The following is a 21,035-nucleotide window of genomic DNA, read 5'->3' on the forward strand; positions in this document are numbered from 1 at the left end:
CATTACGACTTGCGTCTTGTGTCCTGATACGAGAGCTCCCTTCAAGGATGGTGAGATATTTAGTGTGACCTTTGCAATCTGCACACAGTTGTCTTATCAATACTCACATTTCAAAAAAGCAATGTTACCAGCGAAGTTATAATAAACCATCAAATGTGCCTTTTTTATTTAGATTTTTATTTCATGTCCAATATCCTTGTGGTATCCATATTTGTGCATATAGTTCTGTAATTTCCTGTGGTGGAATGTGCTTTTGTTATCATCCACCACCAAAAGGCGATGTGTCACCAATTGCTTAGATCTTTGCTTAAAACTTTAACATCAACTTCAGGAGTAAACCCTGTTTGTTTGTTAGCAAAATAACTCAAGAATCACTGGATTAATTTTAATCAAACTTTCCAAAAGTAATAATTGGATGCACATCTACAAAATACACCACCTCAGACCCAAAATGGCTTTAATAGTCTTTTCAAGGTGTGTAGCGCTAAAATTTCATGTGGTAGCAGAGTCATCCACAACACATAGTTTGAGGATGACATCTCACAATAGTGCATGACACTCAACATTTTGACAGCTGATCAAAACGGCTCCAGCTCAATATTTTCTCAATATTTAGTCTTAATCTAAACTGGAAGACAGTGGGAGATATGAATTCCTCAAAGGAATATTGAGCTTTTAATTTATTTCTTTTTGTACATTATATTAATATATTTCTCATGCATTTCCTAATTATGGTGTGTGTAAAATAAATTTTTATGTAGACCAAAAATCTGTAACATTTAAATCCCATCAGGATCCTACAGTTTTTGATGATGGCATGGCCAAATAAACCTGTAGATGATGGGTGGATTTTTTTTTTCCACCATAGTATTTTTAGTATTTACTTTGTTTTGCATCCTACATTTATTTCTTTTCTCTCTTTGGGGATTTTATGCTACATCACATTTAGTTTTGTTACAGATGGATTGATCTCTTTAGAAACTTATCAGAAAAAAATAAAAAAGATTAACAAATATGTATTCAGCACATAAATTTACTTTGGTGAAAGTAAAAGCAGTGTCCAGTTTAAAAAAAAAAACTAACTTTTTTTCCACCCATTATAGTAGTAAAATCACATCTTGTAAGCATGAGAATCTTCCTGATGGTGCTCATGTTTCCTTTTCCTAGTTTTTCCTAAAGTTAGATTGCATATATAAATTATTTCTGCAAGTCGAGTAATGCCTAACCGTTGCACAGAATAACAATTGCAGTGCAGCTGTGGTTCAAGTGCTGTCAATCAAAATGTGCTCCTTTCACCCGTGGATGTAAAGACTGATATTATGACTGCAGGTAATAGCCCTGTAATTCACCACCATAAAGCTTTGATCTTGAGCTCATTTCAGAGTGCATATGTAGTCACAACAAGACGGCAGTTTTTAAGTTGTTCATATTTTAATTCGCACTTTGGCTCTCATTTTTCCCCCCTTTTGTTTTTGTTTTTACAGTGGCATAGTTGAAAAATGACTATTCAATACTGAGAAAAGAAATCTCAAACATCCTCCATAAAAAGCAAATTAATTACAGCAATTAAAATCTTTGTACAAAATGACTTATTTATAGCATCATATTGAACTAACAAAGTAACATGTATGAGCATTGGCTATGTGGTTCAATGTCTTTGATACAATGAATATATACAGTTAGAAGAAATTTGATTCACCAATGCCTCAACATGTCAGTACTGTTTGCAGCAAACTCAAAGGCCATAACGGTGATCCTTGTACTGCTTTTTTTTTTCCATGATAAGTTACAGAATTGAAAAAAGTTAGTGTCAGACAACTACTTTAGTATTAACAACAATAATACGAATCAATTTAATATCGTATGATAAATGTCAATAAGTCATGATAATAATAAATACATATATATTGATTTTTTTTCCATTTTACGCAGTTTATCAGAATCCCTGTTTGAAGAAATCTTCAAAATTGTGAAAACACTCATCAAAGTGACAGGAATGGATGTGATTTTATATCAAAAGCTTTCACCAGTGCTCTTCTTTCTTTTACTGAAATACTTACATGTCTTGTGGTAAATCAAACTCTGCTTAGATAAAGGTAAAGAAAAAAAATCAGGACGTGAAATACTTTAAATACTATCTGCTAATATACAAAATGTAATGTGCCAGGGATCCCAAGATTCAACAATGTTGTTCACCAATAATCACATTAGCAAAGTATTTTACAGCAATATTCACACATTAAGCATAGTTGTTCAGTAAAATTCAACATAAATAATATGAACACCCGCCCTTCATCACCACAAAGATCAATTAATTCAGTTTGTGTAGCCAACCAAAATTAAAGTTTCTCATCCATTACAGTAACTAAAATCTTCATTACATGTCTGACTCCATCCGTTTAGACTCATAATGAATCCTGAGACAAGATACAGTTCATGTGTTTTCCATCTAAGTTTAGTCTTCTCATTTTGTGCTTTAATTTTCTAACTTTGTTAAAAAAAATCAACAGCATGAGCAACAACAAAAAGCAAACGAGAGTTTATGACAAGAGAAAGAGGAGTTCTCCTAGAGCCAGTTGTATAGATTGTGTGTCTACATTTTGTTTTACCCATTTAGTTTTATTTAAATAATTTATTAAATGTTTGCTTTATGGCTATGGTGGGAAAAAGACCAGGTAACATTCATTAGCATTGCTTTATCCCCCCAAAATAAATTTGTGACAGTAAAGTAAGCAAAACAGTTTAAAAAATAAAATTTAAGTTTATCTGGAGATGGAGCAGATCTGCTGTTCATTTTTAATAAACAAAATTGGCTGAAAAATATCATAACACATTCAAGGTACTCATTGAAAAGTCACGAAGACCAGAAAATAAGAGAAAACAAAAATTCTGAAGTAAATCACAAAATCCAAAATGTGTCCTATATCAGAAATCTGTAAGCAAATTTGTGACCAGATGCAGTCTACCATGTGCATTTGTTGACCTATGGAAACAAAATGAGAGAAAATAGATCAAACATTAAACTGATCGGCCATATTTCTTTACTTACACAGACTACAGTTAGCCTGATGTAGCTCAATCATGTGATCTAAGCTTTCCTATAGTTTTCAACAGTTCAAGCTGACTGCCTGGTTTACATCGAGTTTGGACCAGAATTTCAAAATAACCTTATCGAGTATTGGATAAAAAAAATATTTCAAAGTGCATCATTTGATATAATTCAGAAAAAAATTCTATATATTTCATTTCTTTCTTTGCAATGAGTACCGTTAAGTAAGAAAGAGAATCAGGGAAAATGTTAACGCCGTTCTGAAAAACAAATCAAATGCAGCGAGACGTTCAGCATTTAGGCACCAGAAAACTGAAATCTAATCCAACAGTGTATTTGTATCGGTAACAAAAAAAAAAAGAGATTTAGTTAGAGAAAACCAACATATCCAAGCATGGGCTTTCTAGGAACAGACAAATGAAAAACCAGTTAAATAAAAAGAATCACGTATTGATGCTGAGGCAGCTTAAAATTGCATGTCTTTTGTTGAACGCTGAAACAAAGAAGGAAGGGCAAGAGGTCTAAATGAAGTACTCTTTCTTTTCCTCTGCATGCACATGGTTGCCCTCAGCATTGATGATAGCCGTGTCAGCGTCGGGGGCATCTTCTGATCCTTTGGCCTCATGTGTTAGATATGTTCCTGTGGAGACACAGAACCAAACCAGGACTCCAACAGATGAAAAGTGCAGAACGTTTTCTTTTAAATGAAAAGCAGTGGAAGTGATCTCTTTTACCTTTATGTCTTGCCAGATATCGTCCGAGAACTATTATCAAACACAAGGTGATGAAGACCACGACTGCAACGACGCCTCCAATTAAAGCATGGTCAGGTCCATGTTGTCCTAAAGCGTTAGGATCTAAAAGGAGAGAAGGAGAGATGGAAGGAGGAATAACGTTATCTGCAAGATGTTGTGTCTATGTTTCATGCAGCTGTCAGCATTTATTAAAGGAGGACAGAAAATATTTTTGCTCCTGCAATTATTCTGGAAAAAGAAAGAGAGAGAGATGGGGACTTTATGCTTGCAAACAAACATTCCCAAATGAGTTTCTGTCATATTAAGAGGAACCTGCTGCTTTCAAGTGCCTGTACTGTAATCTGCCTAAACAGTAGAAATAATCACAACCACTAAGCTCTGCAAAATCAAACTAACTGGCATTACCAGCACCATCATATCCCAAAAACCAAAGTCTCATCTGGGAGAAATGACTTGGTCATTTTGCCACAGCCTCTGTGCATGCATTTTTATGCTTCTTCTTGCTCATTCTCACATTTTACAGCTCAGGCTCGTGTCTTTTTATTCCGTTTTAACGTTATTTAAAACAAGGCATTCTCAGGGCAGAACAAGAGCTGGGACTTTCTCGGGCTGGATCATGCTTTGGTGTCTTTGTTGTAATAAAACTGTGGGTGGCTGTGTCTTTACTCTGTACCTCTTGTGCTCTCATTATCTCAAGCTGATGAATGGCTGTAGCTTGTGCTCAGATTTGCAAAGTGACCTGGGAAATAACAGCATGGGATGTTTCTGCAAACCTGCTAAAGTAATGCCACCCTCATTTGCGGCATCCTAAATTGTGACACTTAAAACAAAAGATGAAGTTGTGAAACATGCAGATTTTTTTAAAACCCCATGCATAATAGAAACACTAGTTTTTTTTTAAATCAGAGACTCACAAGTGAACACATAAGGCTTTGAAACAATGGCTGGTAAACAATAATTGCATTAACTGGATTTTTGTTGCAAGTTGATGGATATAATGATCTGTGCAGGTGAATAGGCTGATAGACTGTCAGCAGGGATAACAGTGCACATTGCCATCGAGATGAGCATTGCTTAATGTGTCTTATCAAATAATACTGAAAACACAAGCAAAGGACATTGAATAAATACACATTCCCAAACACACTGTAAAAAATATTTGCATGTAAGAAATTCTTGGTTCAATCTTGATACAAACAAGAAAGAGACATTAGAAAATAAAATTGTAATAAGAACAAAATATTCTAAAAAATTACATTAAAAATACAACACAGTTACAAATAAAAAAAACTATGCAGCACCAACGTTAAGAATGACTAAACACACAACTGTGGGTTTATTGGCATAGGCCAGTTCCACAGAATGAGCTTGCTTTGGATGGCATGCTGCTGGCATTTTATAGATCCAAACCACTTTCCACCAGTAGATTGTACTTGTTACTTATTGGCCCCTACTGACAATCTCCAAAGGTAATTTTAAAAAGGTACCACCCCCCCCCCCATCTGAAAAGCTCTGAAAAATAACTAAACATGTTGCATGTAAATGAGTTCTCAAAACCACCTACAATTATCAAGATTTTTTAGTAACAGAAGGTATAGTCTTTTTTTTAGAAGTTCAGTCAAACACGTTTTATAGTTCATTATTGCTAATAGATTTTAAGCAGCAGAACTAATGTGGCTGTTTGTGCCATCTTTTAGTTCAAAAATAACCAGCATACCACCCAAGGAAATCAATAATGCTGTAAATTCAGTATATTAAGCTGAATCTCATTTAAGGACAAAAGGTTTGACAAATGCCACAACAGAAGGGTGACATACCACCACCCACTTTTACATCTAAGCATCATAAAATACAGTCACTTCATATTGAGACAATGGCAGCTCAGCCACTAATAATTCAGTATTTAGATATTAAAACAAAAATAAACTGGAGACCTGTGTTCATCCACTTCTTTAAAGGTGCAATCTCACATAGTTTCAGACTTCAGTTTCTACAGCACAGATATGACCCACAAAATAAAACTGCTGTAACCTCATCCTCCAAAATCCACACATATAAATTATGATCACAAAGTATGATAAATATTAAATATTTTATAAAAAGAATGTCATGTGAGTTCTGAAAACTACACTTTTGACCTTCATTTCAATTCGACGCCCACATGATCGCATCATTGCCACACCACAAATATTATATTCAGCCCAGTTCATTTCAAATGGAACCATCCATTTCATTTGACAATGACAAACTCAAATAAAAACACATTGTGTGATATCTTATGCAGTCCGTGACATGGCTGGGGAGAAAGCAGCTGGTGTCAACAGAGTGAGCATCCATGCATGTTGATGATTTGGCTCATGCAGGGTGAGGCCATGATGTGTCCTGACCCCGAGCCAGCTCCAGCATCACACACACTAAATTTGGCTTGCAATGATCATTTACTTGAATATTTACCTGTTGAAGGCCCTGGAAAGTCTTTGGCTGTTGCCATGGTTGTAGACAGTGACAGCAGTAAGGGAAGACGAGTGGAAATACACCATGATAAAAAGGTGACCACAACATTCAAAGCAAAACACAAAAGATTAGCATGATCTTAGCTTGGGGTGCAGAAGTGACAGAAAGGGAAGCCTACTGTCAGAGCCAAATGCATCCTAAGCTGAAATGACAGACATTTTATCTGGAAAAGCAGCAAAAGGCAAACTGATGTACTTTCTTACAGAGCTCAAGGCCTGAACCTAAATTTACATGTAAATATTCTCTTCTACTGTAGACTTTTTGTTGCACACTTTAACTGAAGGTGATATCTCATTGAGCTGCCACTGTTTGGAGACTAGTTGGTGAAAAAAAAATCTTTTGAACTTGCAGAAACAAATTGTGAGAAAATACATGTATTTTCAGCTACAGCCTGAGTGTTTGCAAGCAAATGACCACTGAGACACACAGCCACATTTTAAGTGGTCAGTTTATGAGCATCACAGCCTATTTTTTGATTCTACAATTTGCCAAACTGTGCTTTTTTTATTGCCCACCTACCACCACTTTGGCATGCTTTGATCCCAGCTTTGCAGTAACTGCCACGTTCATGATTTAATTTACTGAAGTGCACTTTTGAAATGAAGATTTGGACCAGTTTTCCAATAATTATTATCAAGAATTACTGTGTTTTATTTTTAAACCTTGACATTTGCTTCCAATGTTTTCTGTCAAAGCAGAACTCTAGCACTCTTGAGATGGATTGGAGACACGTGGCAAAATTCAAATCTGTTTGAGGTAAGTTGGAGACACCCCAACCAACTTTGTGACAATTTCAACAGAAAAGTTGTTGCGCACCTTTTTGCATAAATTCAAAACTCAAGCAACATACACTCACCGGCCACTTTATTAGGTACACCTTGGTAGTATATATAAAGATGTATAATATTTGGTATAAATAAAAATGGTGTGGTATGGTATGGTATGGACCCCCTTTTGCCTTCAGAACTGCCTTAATCCTTCATGGCATAGATTCAACAAGGTGCTGGAAGCATTCCTCAGAGAGTCTGGTCCATATTGACATAATAGCATCCCCCATTTGCTGCAGATTTGTCAGCTGCACATCCATGATGTGAATCTCCTGTTTCACCACATCCCAAAGGTGCTCTATTGGATTGAGATCTGGTGACTGTGGAGGCCATTCGAGTACAGTGAACTCACTGTCTTGTTCAAGAAACCAGTCTGAGATGATTCCAGCTTTATGACATGGTGCATTATCCTGCTGGAAGTAGCCATCAGAAGATGGTACACTGTGTCATAAAGGAATGGACATGGTCAGCAACAATACTCAGGTAGGCTGTGGCGTTGACACCATGCTCAGTTTGTACTAATGGGCCCCAAGTGTGGCCGGAAAATATCCCACACACCATTGCACCTCCACCACCAGCCTGAACCGTTGATACAAGGCAGGATGGATCCATGCTTTCATGTTGTTGATGCCAAATTCTGACCCTACCATCCGAATGTCGCAGCAGAAATCGAGACTCATCAGACCAGGCAACGTTTTTCCAATCTTCAGTTGTCTAATTTTGGAGAGCCTATGTGAATTGTAGCCTCAGTTTCCTGTTCTTAGCTGACAGGAGTGGCACCTGGTGTGGTCTTCTGCTGCTGTAGCCCATCCGCCTCAAGGTTTGATGTGTTGTGTGTTCAGAGATGCTCTTCTGCAGACCTCGGCTGTAACGAGTGGTTATTTGAGTTACTGTTGGCGTTCTATCAGCTCCAACCAGTCTGGCCATTCTCCTCTGACCTCTGGCATCAACTGGGCATTTCAGCCCACAGAACTGCCGCTCACTGGATATTTTCTCTTTTTCGGACCATTCTCTGTAAACCCTAGAGATGGTTGTGGGTGAAAATCCCAGTAGATCAGCAGTTTGTGAAATACTCCGATCAGCTGGTCTGGCACCAACAATCATACCACATTCAAAGTCACTTAAATCACCTTTCTTCCCCATTCTGATGCCCGGTTTGAACTGCAGGAGATTGTCTTGGCCATGTCTACATGCCTTAGTGCATTGAGCTGCTGCCATGCGATTGGCTGATTCAACACGTGTAAATGAGCAGTTGGACAGGTGTACCTTATAAAGTGGCCAGTGCGTAGTTCCTAATGTGAGAATATTAAGAATCCTGCAACAGTTACAAGACATGCAGGAAACTCCTTCATTAATGCTGCTAGCCAGCTGCAGTCCAATGAGATACCACCTTAAGCTGAGTTGCTGTATCTATCACAAATTCTGTCAGTGAACAACAATATCTGGTTTATTAGTCCATCAGTCTTGATCTGAAAACCCCACAAGATTTTTAATCTTTTCATTCTTCCCAAGCTTACAAGATGTTTCATTTTGACCTGAGGACTTCCTGTTTTTCTCTCCACTTAAGATAACCATTTGTTTATACTGTAACACCCTGCTGTTACACAGTATATTATCTTTGTTGTATCTTTGCTTGAAGAAAAGAAATTATCTGCTGCAGTAGACTCTAGTGCTCACTGCTCCAATACAAGGGATTTTGATAAACATTCTAACAATAATGTACTTTCATCAGATCTGACAGAAACATTTGAATGTGAGAACAAAAACCTAACCATTTTTTGTTTTGTTTTGTTTTCTATTTTCTGCCTCTGCAAATACATTTGTGCAGTGGTTCACAAGCAGTAAGTGAATGATGCAGTATCTTACTCCTGCAATGTTTGAACAAATCTGTAATAGTAAGAAAACAGTTCTGTGTGCAAAAAAGAAAAGGAAATAGAGATTGCATTGAATACATCAAGTAAAACAATGCTATTTTCTAGCTCAAAGCTTGGCTGTTAGTTCATCAATCATCAGCTTTGTGTTCAGTATATTGTTCAATGGGTTGGGGAGGTGTGTGTGTACGTGTATGTGTTTGTGCGTGTGTGGCGGGGGCTGTTGGGGCTCAGTGAGGGTGAAAGTGTACCTGTGAATGCAGCTGTGACTGCATAAATGTGATGTGGTGCTGTTTGAATTTGAGGAGTGGCAGAGAGAAAGTAGGGGAACTGGAGGTGAGGAGCTGGGGATGGAGACACGAAGGTGAAAATTATTTACTTAATTTAAAATAGGAACAAATGAGCAAACACTGTTGGGAGCAGACTTAACATAACATAACCTAAAGAACAATTAAACAGTTCAGCCGTGCATGGCTGGTGAGGTGATTTTAAACTGGAATAAAAACAATATATACAACTGCAATAGCTTCAACACTGTCTCAAGAGTCAGACATCCATCTATTATCTTTCCATGCAGGGTTTGGAGCTGGTGCCCATGTCTCCAGCAATCATCCGACTAGAGATGGCGCAGCCTGGACAGGTCATCAGTGTTTCAAGGGTCATGTTTTATTTAGATTTTTAGAATGGATGACTTGTGCTGTGAGATTTTGCCTTTGTCTTTGCTATTTTTGTAAGAAATTGTAGATTATTCGGTGAACAGTTCCCCATACAGATAAAGGGTTGTGAAAAGGCAGGATCAATGACAGGGAAATGTGAGACTACAGATTTTTAAATAGTCTTTCATGTGTGTTTAACTGAACTAGTACCTGTTCAACAGTCCTAATGTCTTGTGCTGTTTCTTAGGTGTGTCCAAGCCAGTTTATTAGGGAGGGTAATTTCAGACAGTGATAAATTGTGGCAGATGGGTGACATTTATGGCTTCTCAGCTTTCTTGTCATTAGCAAATTAGGTTTAGAGTCTGAGATGATCCAAAAAGGCCGGGTGAGTATTCAGCCAGACACAATGTAGCTCTGAAGAATGAGTGTCATCATCAGTGGAAATGAGCCTGTCTCACACATCTTTTACCTGCTTAGCTCAATTTTTCATTTTCCCTAGCAACCAGGACCTTTGTATTTAGTGGGAGAGTGCTTCTAAAGGTTTCAGGTTCATTTTGTCCCCCTCAGTTATTTTCACACACAAAAAAGGAAAAAAAGAAACCAGCTCATTCTGCATTGCATCTTTGATGTTGTGTGTGAATGACAATAAAACTGATTCTGATTCTGACATTTCAGTCCCAGACAACAAGTTTTTTTAATAGAGCAAATATCTTAAAGTTGGCTGAGAAATTAGACAAATAGAACTTTAAACCGCCACAGGGTAGCTAAATACAACAGTATAATATAGATTATACAGAGTTTTTGTCTACTACTATTTAATGAGCGTATTGAAACAGGAGACACAGATAACATAAGCTGAAAGCACGGAGTATGCCATCGTCCTTGTTCTCCGCTTTCCTTTTTCTCATCCCAGAACATCCGTAGTTAAAATTTCACAAATACATGGCCATGCATCAAGTAGCCTAACTGTTTGAGAGTCCAAAAAAATCCCAAGGATAAGAATTGCTTCAAATAAACTGTGCTCTTTTGTAGGACTGTAAACATCAACCAGCAAAAAAACAAACTAGTTAATTCAAACATTTTCTCTTCTTTTAATGTTTTTGCTCCTTTTTATATAACTGCATTTGATAAATGCTATAAACATGAATGACATATCTACTGTCTTTGTTCTCTCAGCTCATTCATTGTTTTGGTAATGAATAATTTATCAGGCATGACAAATCTAAAACTGAAGTGTACAAAATCTAACAATTTTCTTTTACATTTTCCCCCACAAAAATAATCCAGAAACTATGCACTTATAGGCAGTTATATAAGTTGTAAGTAAACAATTAAACTGTAGAATGCCAAATCAATATTTGAAAGGTGTAATAAGCTCTGAAAATGTGCTGGAGTACAAGTCTGCTGACTAGTGATGATCATTTCTTAGCTGTTTAGTTTTCTATAATTTGAACCATAAAAATGATAACACCTAAAAGTAACAGTATTCTTATATTTATATTTGAATATGGCATGTTGATACTCTAAGGAACTAGCACCATACGTTTAACCATCATTCATCCCTTTTTTAACCAGAAGACTTAGATGAACATTCACTAACTGTGTGGTAAAATTAAGGCACCATGTCTGTGTTAAAATAAACCCTCTGACAACACCAACCACTCGTTAGAAGGCATACTTTTCCTTTTGACAGGCAGCTTTTTTCTACACTTTCCTAATTATCTCTGTAGTGCCTCCAAAAACAGTGGCATCACCCAAAGAGTTCATGTGGCTTTGGTTCTACAGTTTCTATTTAAAACAGTGAGGTACCTCAACAAAAGTAAAAAAAAAATAAAATAAAATAAAACAAAATAAACTGCCTAAATGGGTCTTTCTCAATATTAAACATTTATAATACATAAAGACAATGGATTTTGTAACATTAATATGAAATAAACTAAGTTTTTAAATATAAGAAAACTATATGTCATATGTAAGCAAACCACGATGCCAAAAGCTAGGGCTGAGCTTAAATTTAATTAAACTTGTCAGAGACTTCCAGTAAATGCTGAACTTTTCTATATTTCCTTATTGAAAGCTGTTAAATAAAAGGCTGGTAATTAGATTTGTAACTCTGTACAAGCTAAATGCACTCCTGCAATTTTTTTGATCTTTGTAATGAACATCGATTGTGAGTTAGTACAAGGTAGGATGTAAACCAGTGCACGTGATGCTACAAGAAAACTGATCACACTCAACATAAGCTCTCTGTGAAATACCCACCATATACAAACAACAAATATTCAGCAAAGCTGGTGCCCATGTGGTTGCTGGCCTCACAGCGGTATGTGCCATTGTCTGTTTTATTTAGTATGGTGATGGTTAGTTCTCTGCCCTCCACAATCATGCGCTCAATGTCTGGCAGTTCTCCTCCATCTTTGGACCACAGTACTGGTTCTGGTCTGCAAAAAATATGTAGTCATTGCTTTGTTTTAGCTCATTTTCAAGGGTTTACAATGAGCAAACTGCACAAAGAACAAATGAAAAGGAATCCAATCTTTAGTCCTGGTTTTATCTTTTGAATGTTTGCAAGTATTCAAAAATACTGAAAATACGTTGCAACTTACATTGGATTGCCTATGGAAACACACTCCAGTTTGAAGTACTGTCCTTCCTGTGGAAGAATCAGTGAATGTGTGATCTCCAGTTGGGGAGCATCTGCAAAGAAGTTTCCAAAATTCAACGCTATAGATTTACTGTATTAGAGGCTTTAATTCTAACACTGACATGGTGCAAAACTGTAAGCTTCTCTGTCCTTTGGGTAGCGTTTAGCTCTAGCCTATATCCTCTTTCTGTTTTTGTACAAATCCCTTACCTGCAAACTAATCCACTACTAATCCAGCACAAATGCAAAGCTAAACATGCAGACATAAATGTAATCTTCATCTTTGTATTTCTATTCAATGCCAATCTTAAGCCGAAACCATCTTTGTGGACTGACTGTACTCACAGTGGACCTCCAGGACCTCAGTTGTCATGTAGGGATTGGACAGAGACACGTGCTCCACACTGCAGGTGTAAGCGACACCATCATCCTGTTTATTCACCTGGAACTGGAGGCTACTCTTCACTGTGAAGGATTTCCCTGTGGCATTGACCTCCATAGTCCCTGCAGAGTGTCAGAAAGTAAACCAGCTTGTGAATACTCATGAATACCTCGTAAAAAAAAAACGTTCCAAGCAAACCCCTTTATGAGCAATTGTTTCTATAAAGACAGTTAGAAAATAAAAAAATAGAAATAATGATTTTTGTTTCTGATATTACAAATTGTAGTGCTATTTTTCCTCTGTTTTTGTGTTTGACTGAGAGAATTGTTGCCCTTTTGAATGTCAAGGTAAAGTAGAATAAAGAACGGTGGGCTATGTGAGTGTTGCCGCGGTTGGTTGAGTGCGTTTGCTCCTCCAGGACCATCGCTCAAATATCCCACTCAAACAATCAGACACACTCCATCTGAAGAGTTGGGTGAAATTTAGAGGTTGTCAAAATTTCCCTTTTCTTTCACTCTTTTGTTTCAGTTTCATTCCCTGGTATTCACCTTTAGCTTGAGATTTTTTTTATTTACTTTTTATATGTTGAGAGTTGGAAGCTTACTTTGGAGTTATATATTCCAGTAACTTTAAGGGTTCTGGCATGTTTTTTCTGTAAACAGCAAATGAAAGATATTACCCAACACTTGCCTCAGAAAGACCTCTTTGTTGATGCTGTATTTTTTCCCCTCTCCTCACTCAAAAATGCAAGTTGCCCAGAAAAAAACAAACAAACAAACAAACAAAAAAAAACTTATTAAACACTAAAAGCTCTTTGCAATAATGTAATATAATAATTTGGGTTGATCTGCTCCACTAGCTCCATTTCACATTTTCTCTGTGATTTTGTTATTTGGAAAATATTACTATTTTATTGGGCATGACTGTACTAATACATTGAGGTATACAGCACAATTTATTATTGACAATTTTTGTATTACTTTTTAAATGTAATTTCATTGTGCTCTGTACAATGACAATAAAGACATCATTAATCAAATGACCATACTTTCTCTAAAAAGTCCTAACGTAAGGAAATAAATTGTACATAAAAAAACTATTGGACTGTGTATTTTGAGCAAACGTACTTGTTACTTGGATAAAATAAGTTAAATGGTTAAATTTGGGAATTATCTTGTTTTAAAAACAGATTTAAACTAATTTTTGTGCCTGCAAAAAGCGAACAAGCTTTAATATCAAAAGCAACAACAGTTAGAGGTGAGAATAACGTGCCCTGAATTGTGCCTGAAAGTACAGAGGGGGCACAGGAAGCACCTCTGTGGCACTGAACACAAATCTCTGCTGCTTCTCCTTTTATTTGTTGAGCTGCCTGCAGCACTGAAGCTGCAACAGAGAAGCTGTCAGTCTCTTTCGAGGCGGTTGATGGCATCGCCAGAGAGAATACTGTGCCAGGTTTCATAAGAATGAGAATATGCCCAGGTGCATCTGCTTTGTACCGACGTCTTCCGAGGCCAGCAGAGTTGAATTCAGGCAAATGTGGGTCCTCCTGCGATCACCTCCCCAGAATCAGTTTTAATAATGAGATGCCACAATGAAAAGCTTTGAATTGTTTAAAAAAATGTCAAGGCCTTTCTAAACATTAGCATATCTTCAAATTGATTGCTCGTTTCCCCTCAGATTGTAATAATTACTGTTAATGTGTTTTCTGTGTCACTTTGTTTTGTTACAGAATTTTTCCTTTTATGAAACCGGTTTTATTTTCAAATTGTACTTTTAAAATAAGAACATTTTTTCAGCACATGTTTTCTACCTGTTAATTAGTTTTTGCAACTTCAAATAATTTATTGTGTTATTTTTTACTTATCTATTTTTTATTTTATGACTTTGCTTCTTTTAATTATTGGGTTTAACCATGTGTAAAACTCAAATTCATTTACCTGTTTTCTTTTACTGTTTTTTAGCAATTGTTCTAGTAATCAATTTAATCTTTCTTTCTTCAATCAATTTATTCCTAATAACCAGTCATTTTAGGGTAAGAGCAGAGGCTGTTTGATATGTGAGATTGTTTTATATTTTATTCTTGGCTGAATCAGGACTAAAATTGTACAATATAATGCTTTAACACATTTGTATTTTTATTTTGTTTTTTTTTTTATAACCACCCAGGAAGTCTTTGTTGGAAAATTTCAAAAACACTTTGTAAGGTAGCCAACTTGTCTGGTGACCGGATCAACTTCTGTCAACTGGTCTCTTTAAGGTTACCAAGATTTAATCATATCTTGGTCAAATGAATAACATTTTCTCATTTTTTTACATATATCTTTTATTATTTTACATATTTAAGATGTGCAGATATTGACTGGATGATTTCTTTCAGCCAAACCATTTTTTACAAGAAATGAAGCATTATATTTAGCTGTAAAGGTAAAACTTATGAAAATATTTTTATTAAAATGTGTAAAAGCAAACTGCAATTGTTCTCAGAAAAATTGGTGTTGTCAGATTGAAAATGAAGGAGGCAAATTTTACATCGTCATTCTTAATTGTCTGGATTTCAAGGCAATAATATCTGACCTTACTCTGAACAGAAAACTGTTATTTGTCTTTGTGTTACAGAGAAAATAAACTTATTGTATGCAGAGGGGGACGGTGGTGGGTGGATTTTTAATCAGCAGATCATAAATTGAAGCCTAGCTGCCATTCAGCAACACAAAAAATTTGTATATCTCTATACTCGGTAAACAAATTACTTTACTTTAGATGACAGTTGCACTTTGAGGTTTGCATTGCAGTGTTCTAATATAAATTGTCAAAAAAAAAATCATCAGAGCATGAAATAAATGCGACTTCTTTTTGCTATTACACCTGCTGTCGTCTTTGGAGTTTTATACACTGGTCCCCCAGCGGGGATAAATTTGACTGACAGCAGACACTGGCGGCAACAATCTTCCACAGAGGAACCAATGGCAAAACATACTGCTCCTAGCACATGCTCACTAAAGAAAGCTTTAAAGCTGCACCCAAAAAAAAAAAAAAAAAAAAAAAAAGATCCTGGAGCACTGATTGACATTCCCCATCTTTGACACTTTGACATGGAAATTAGGTTTTGAAGTCAAGACCTCCAGTTTCTGCAGTGTTCTTTATCACTTTTGCATACGGATCTGTTTGCCCGAACAGCACCTATAAGCAAAACTAATAAAACACACCTGCATACCAGACACCATATTGATGCAGACTTGGTGCCTGATCCTTTTCAGAGATATAGCGCTCACTCAGCTCACATAGATGCCATTTCTGCCATCAGATATGCAGTAAATGTAAGGAAACACATCTTATATACCAAGAATACAGATTTTTGAGATTTAAGGTTTATCTTAAATTGTGCTTTTTTATATAAAAATAAAGTACAAAAGAGATCTCAGTGCCTCTTGAGATGGACAGCAAGTCAGGTTGTGATGCTGTGTGCCAGCTCTCCACTGGCCTTTCAGGAAGCTACGTGCATGTCATTTCAACAAGAAAACTTCATATCTCAGCCCTTCTCCCATCAATCATCATGCCATGTTGGGCAGACACAGACAGAACCACCAAGAAAAAAACTCTCTGGTGCAAATCTTCTATAAAGAGCAACTGTCACAGTGAGCCTCCACAGCAGGCACCATTATATTAAAGAGCCTGGTGCAGCACATCTCTGTCATGAAGCAAGGGAAGAACACTCAATAGCTATTGTTTTTTTTTTCTCATGAATTTAGTTTTTTTTAAAGCAGAAACAATTCCAGGACAGGAGTTTTAAAAATAAAATGCATGGAACTTTACACAGTTCAAAAAGAAGAAACTTATGAGGTACTGTTTAACCACCGAAAACCTGAGCTGGTTTAAGTTAAGCTCAGAATTCACTGTCTCATCTGCCTGATGTGCTGTTTCTACGTTTATCACCTGCTGTCAGGTGACAGTTTACCCATGTCTGTGTGTGTGTGTGTCATGAAAAGATGGTCTTAGTGTAAAACTCTGTGGCTGAGCAATCTGCATTCCTTCAAAGGAATGCTAGGCCTTTACTTTTGCCATTTGTGATTTTTTTTTTTTTTTGCTGTATACTTGTTTGCAGAAATATTTACAATTTTATATTTACAAGTATTTTTGCTGCATTTAACAATCTGAATTTAACTTTGGAATGAAAATAAATTTTTTTGTCTATCTCATTCGGTTTCGTGATCAGTTCAGCAACATCTGGCAGCTTACAAGGACAGCAATGATGCCCAGGCCAGTGGAACGGAGCATAAATATGTGCACAAAGGAATGCAGCAGTTGAATGACTTGACAGTAAGGGTGTCTCCCAGGGGCCACAAGCTGTAACAGAGGATACAATGCTCTGTTAAATCCATGCCATAAGCTTACCTTGGACCTCCTTGTCATTTCGGAACCACCGGATGTTGGCAGCAGGTTTGCTGCCTGATGTGGTGCATGTCAGGGTGATTACGTCCTTTTCCATGGCTGGCTTGGCAAATCCTGTGATCTCTGGTCGACTTGGCACTCCTGTTTTGCACACAAATATAATTACTATACTGGATATGGTTTTATGTACGGGTGTATTTATTTATGTATTTATTAAAATCAAATAAAGTGTTTGTGTCAAGTGTCAGAATGCAAACAAAAAAATATATATAACCACAAATAACTGGCCTGGGAAACTTTCTTTTAAATGGGCATGCTCACCCAGAACAGTGAGGAAGGCCTTGGTGGTCTTGACAGGCATGGTGAAGAGCGAGCACGTGTACTGGCCCTCGTCTGACAGGCTGACATCATTGATTCTAATGGTGAGCTCTTGTGACGAGGCTCGCACCAGTTCAATTCTGTGATCCCTCAGTGCTACATGGGGATAAAATTAGCACAGGAAAAAACATAATGTTAAGCAAATTCACAATAAATCCAGGAATCTAGCATAGAGATGCCATTTGTGATCCATTTGACCTTTACCAGACTGAAGCTGGAAACTCAAGGTGCTTTAAGTTATTTCAAATAAAATAGTTGTCAAATGCTGCAAACACATTCCAGAGCCATCGGTTTGAAACACCATCTTTATGACTGAATGCTAGGCTGAAGGGATTTTTCAGTACAAGTACAAAAGGCCTCAATGAACAGAGCTGAAGCATAGGATCTGAAATCCTACATTTTTATACATTTATTCTGATAATCAGATGTTTCCCAAATATCGATTTACACTTTAACACATTTAGCAAAAGGTGCATGGGACATTTTTATTGCTCACTGCCAAAGGTGACAGGGTAATCCTGTTTTTGCTTCTGTCTCTATGTTTGTTTGTCTTTTGTATTAGAAAAATATTTCATGAACCAGCAGACAAATTTTAACGATATTTTCAAAAAGTAAACATGCAGTTTATTTACTTTTAAAGTCAATCTAATTTAAGATGGCTGTCACAACCAATCATAGGCAAAAATCCCAGGTTGGGTGGGTCTGGACCCCTTTAACCTTACGTAACCTTAAGTAATATTAGCAGAAGGTTACAGAAAGCATATTCATCATTTATTACGGCAAAATGGTGCATTTATACTTGCTCATATAAGTAAGTGACTTGGTTGTCAACGTGGCATTTTATTGTTATTATATTTGACTACCTGCTGATGGATCATCCCTATTTCACAAAGGCTGCCCAAGTTAATTAACATTAGCAAACACAAAAATTGCTATACTTCAGTCAGTTTAATATAAACTGAGCTAAAATTAGGTGAAAATCATTCGCAACGTATGAGCGCCAACACATTTCACAAGATCTTAAATTATCATGGAAGATTGTGCAAAATGTCTTTCACAACGTTTAAACAAAGTGGCTACAACATTGTCATTTCTCAAAATAAAACACTTTGGCATGAAAACTTTGAAATGAAAAGATGACAGATGATATGCATCTTTTAAGATATACTAGACTTCATATCTTCTTACTGTAATTCCTCATGGCCTACAGTTAAAGAACAATAAATAAAAACCAATTCCATCAGAACTACATCGTGGAAAAAGCCTAAGAAATAATAATAACCATAAAAAAGCCTAAGAAATAAGGACATTTTGAATAATTGACATACAGTATGTTTCAATTAGTATTTCAAGGTGACAATCGTATAGAATTATAAAAAATGGTACTGAATTGAAGCAAAAATAAAATTAAAGTAAAAATAACCTTTTAAATTATACTTTTAAAAATTGTTTAAATGTTCTTGATATAATTTCTTGATATAATTTAAACCAGAAAATTTACATCAATCAAATTATTTAATGTAAAACAAAGGAACAGGGCTGATGTTAACCTAAAAAGGTGCTTCAATATTACTAATACTTACAACATATCATGAATTAAAACCCTTTTGAGCTGGATTTCTCTGCTGGAATTCTTCTCCGGTGTGCATATAAATGTGATTACTCCTCCATAAACCTAAAAAACCCAGGTTTTAACTGAATAGGGTCATTTCATACCTGTCATCTCTTTTACAGTTTTAAATTCAAAGTCACCTGCTCTTACTGTTCAAGTTTGAGACCAACCACAGAGGGCAGGAGGCAAAGTGCTCTTTGTTGAATAAATTACACATTCTTAATCCAAAATCCCTTTAGGCTTGACCAGCTCTCTCCCGAGACCTTCTTTCGTGTGAGGTAATTTGAACTCTATTGAACTGGACTCAGTATAGAAAAAAAAACTGGCAAAATGCTGCAGGAGAAGTTGCTGATCAAGATTTAATTATTTTAGTCGATGAAAGGTGTTGTGCAGGATCAAGACAGGCTTTTGATTTAAAGGATAAACATAAACAGCTGACACAGGATGCACAATTAAATTAAATTGGCTAAAATGGTTATGAGATTTTCCACAGACACAGCTGATTATCAGCCATACTACTCTTCATTATGTTATGCCATATTATTTGATGATCATTATCGTATATTCACACAGATGCTAAAAATGAAGAAAGACTGACTCACGAAAGAAGTTTGCTAATAAAGGCATTTAATTTTAGAAGAATAAAGAGTAAATAAAACAATCTTCAAGCTACAATTAAAATTTAATAACAAGCTGTGCCATCAGGCACTAGCTTATTATGTGCTACGAGGTTTAATACAAACATTTGATAGTCCGACTGTTGAGAACATCATCCTGAAACAAAGCTGTTCTTTGTAGTTAAGCATCCTCACTACACAGCTTGGAAATGCCCAGAGGCTTCAGCAGAAAACAGCAAAGCCTTTCGTGGATGGATGCAATGCAGAGGTGATGAGGTCTAAGCAAACACTGCACAGGAACTGAAGATATGGAATTACAGACAGGGAGGATCAAAGCTGTGAACAAGATGACACACTTCTCATGGCCTATATCCCTCTATCTCAGAAACGCATAAAGAAAAAAAGAGGGGGGAAAAAGGAGGCCAGCTTTTCTTCTTATAGCCCCTTGTTTCTTGAAGTGCAAACACCTTTGAGATGCTGATAAATGTTTTGTCTCTGTTCTGTAACAGGGATTTGTTGATGGAAACCTGCTGTTTCCTCTTTCCTTTTTTTTCTGGTAAAATGACAAGCTGCCTAAAATCTGTAGGAGTTCACAGTGAAATTTTGCAGCTTATTCCAGTAGGTGTGATCAGCTTAAGAGGATGTCTGCTGCAACACATTTAGCGTTGTCAAAAATGATTAAAAATGACATTGAAATTTCCCAAGTTCCTTTAGAACTGTTCCCTTGGTACGTTTTCATAAAATAAATATAAAATAATAGTAAAAATATATAAATAAAAATCAGATATCATTTCAGAAAACATATTTAAATCTCATTTTCTATTGTTCATTTGGATAACCATAGCAGCAAAAAGAGAATTAGTTATTTTTGAAACTGAAAAAAAGAGTATGTAAGGAAAATGGATGGATAGAGCAAACATGCTGAACATAGTTTTTTTGAGCTTCATGCTGAAGAAATTTATAGTTATTATAACTCAGTACTGATATTATAAACAACACCAGAGTATTAGGGTTTCCTTATTTTATAATACCTTTTTAATGTTTGTTATATTATGTGTCAATTAAATAGGGTAGATACATGTCCGAATCATAACAACACATAAGTGAACCGTTTTAAAACCATTAGATTAAGGTCTTTGTCTGAATGCCGGTGATTCAGCCATAGGTCAGCAGGGGGCGAACTCAGGTATTGAAGATTCTGTATATATACGGATCCATTTCCTGTTTTTCTTCCAGTGTGTGGTTTCAAGTACACTTTGCTGCAGCATGCAGAACGGGGCGGTGACAGACCTTTCCGTCAGTCCCATACCTTATATGGAAATGGGACTATTGCATTCCGAA

At 36.3% G+C, this 21,035-nt stretch overlaps 1 protein-coding gene across 4 annotated transcripts in view; it reads right to left on the bottom strand.

Moving 5' to 3' along the window:
• Positions 1 to 1,412: 1,412 nt before the first annotated feature.
• LOC106520568 (cell adhesion molecule 2) overlaps positions 1,413 to 21,035 on the bottom strand; it is a 161,496-nt gene continuing 141,873 nt past the window's right edge. For 2 of the 4 annotated variants that reach the window (XM_014012746.1, XM_014012743.1), the window contains 8 exons: positions 17,409 to 17,561; positions 17,091 to 17,228; positions 12,662 to 12,820; positions 12,279 to 12,369; positions 11,935 to 12,113; positions 6,259 to 6,285; positions 3,784 to 3,906; positions 1,413 to 3,689 (listed from right to left, as the gene is read on the bottom strand). In XM_014012746.1, coding sequence (XP_013868200.1) covers positions 3,571 to 3,689; positions 3,784 to 3,906; positions 6,259 to 6,285; positions 11,935 to 12,113; positions 12,279 to 12,369; positions 12,662 to 12,820; positions 17,091 to 17,228; positions 17,409 to 17,561 — 989 coding nt within the window. In that variant the 3' untranslated portion in view covers positions 1,413 to 3,570. The remainder of the gene's footprint in view (positions 3,690 to 3,783; positions 3,907 to 6,258; positions 6,286 to 11,934; positions 12,114 to 12,278; positions 12,370 to 12,661; positions 12,821 to 17,090; positions 17,229 to 17,408; positions 17,562 to 21,035) is intronic. The other 2 variants (XM_014012745.1, XM_014012747.1) reach the window with 2 other exon arrangements.

Source organism: Austrofundulus limnaeus, unplaced genomic scaffold (assembly GCF_001266775.1).
Source record: "Austrofundulus limnaeus strain Quisiro unplaced genomic scaffold, Austrofundulus_limnaeus-1.0 Scaffold94, whole genome shotgun sequence".
In the NCBI taxonomy this organism is placed as follows: domain Eukaryota; kingdom Metazoa; phylum Chordata; class Actinopteri; order Cyprinodontiformes; family Rivulidae; genus Austrofundulus; species Austrofundulus limnaeus.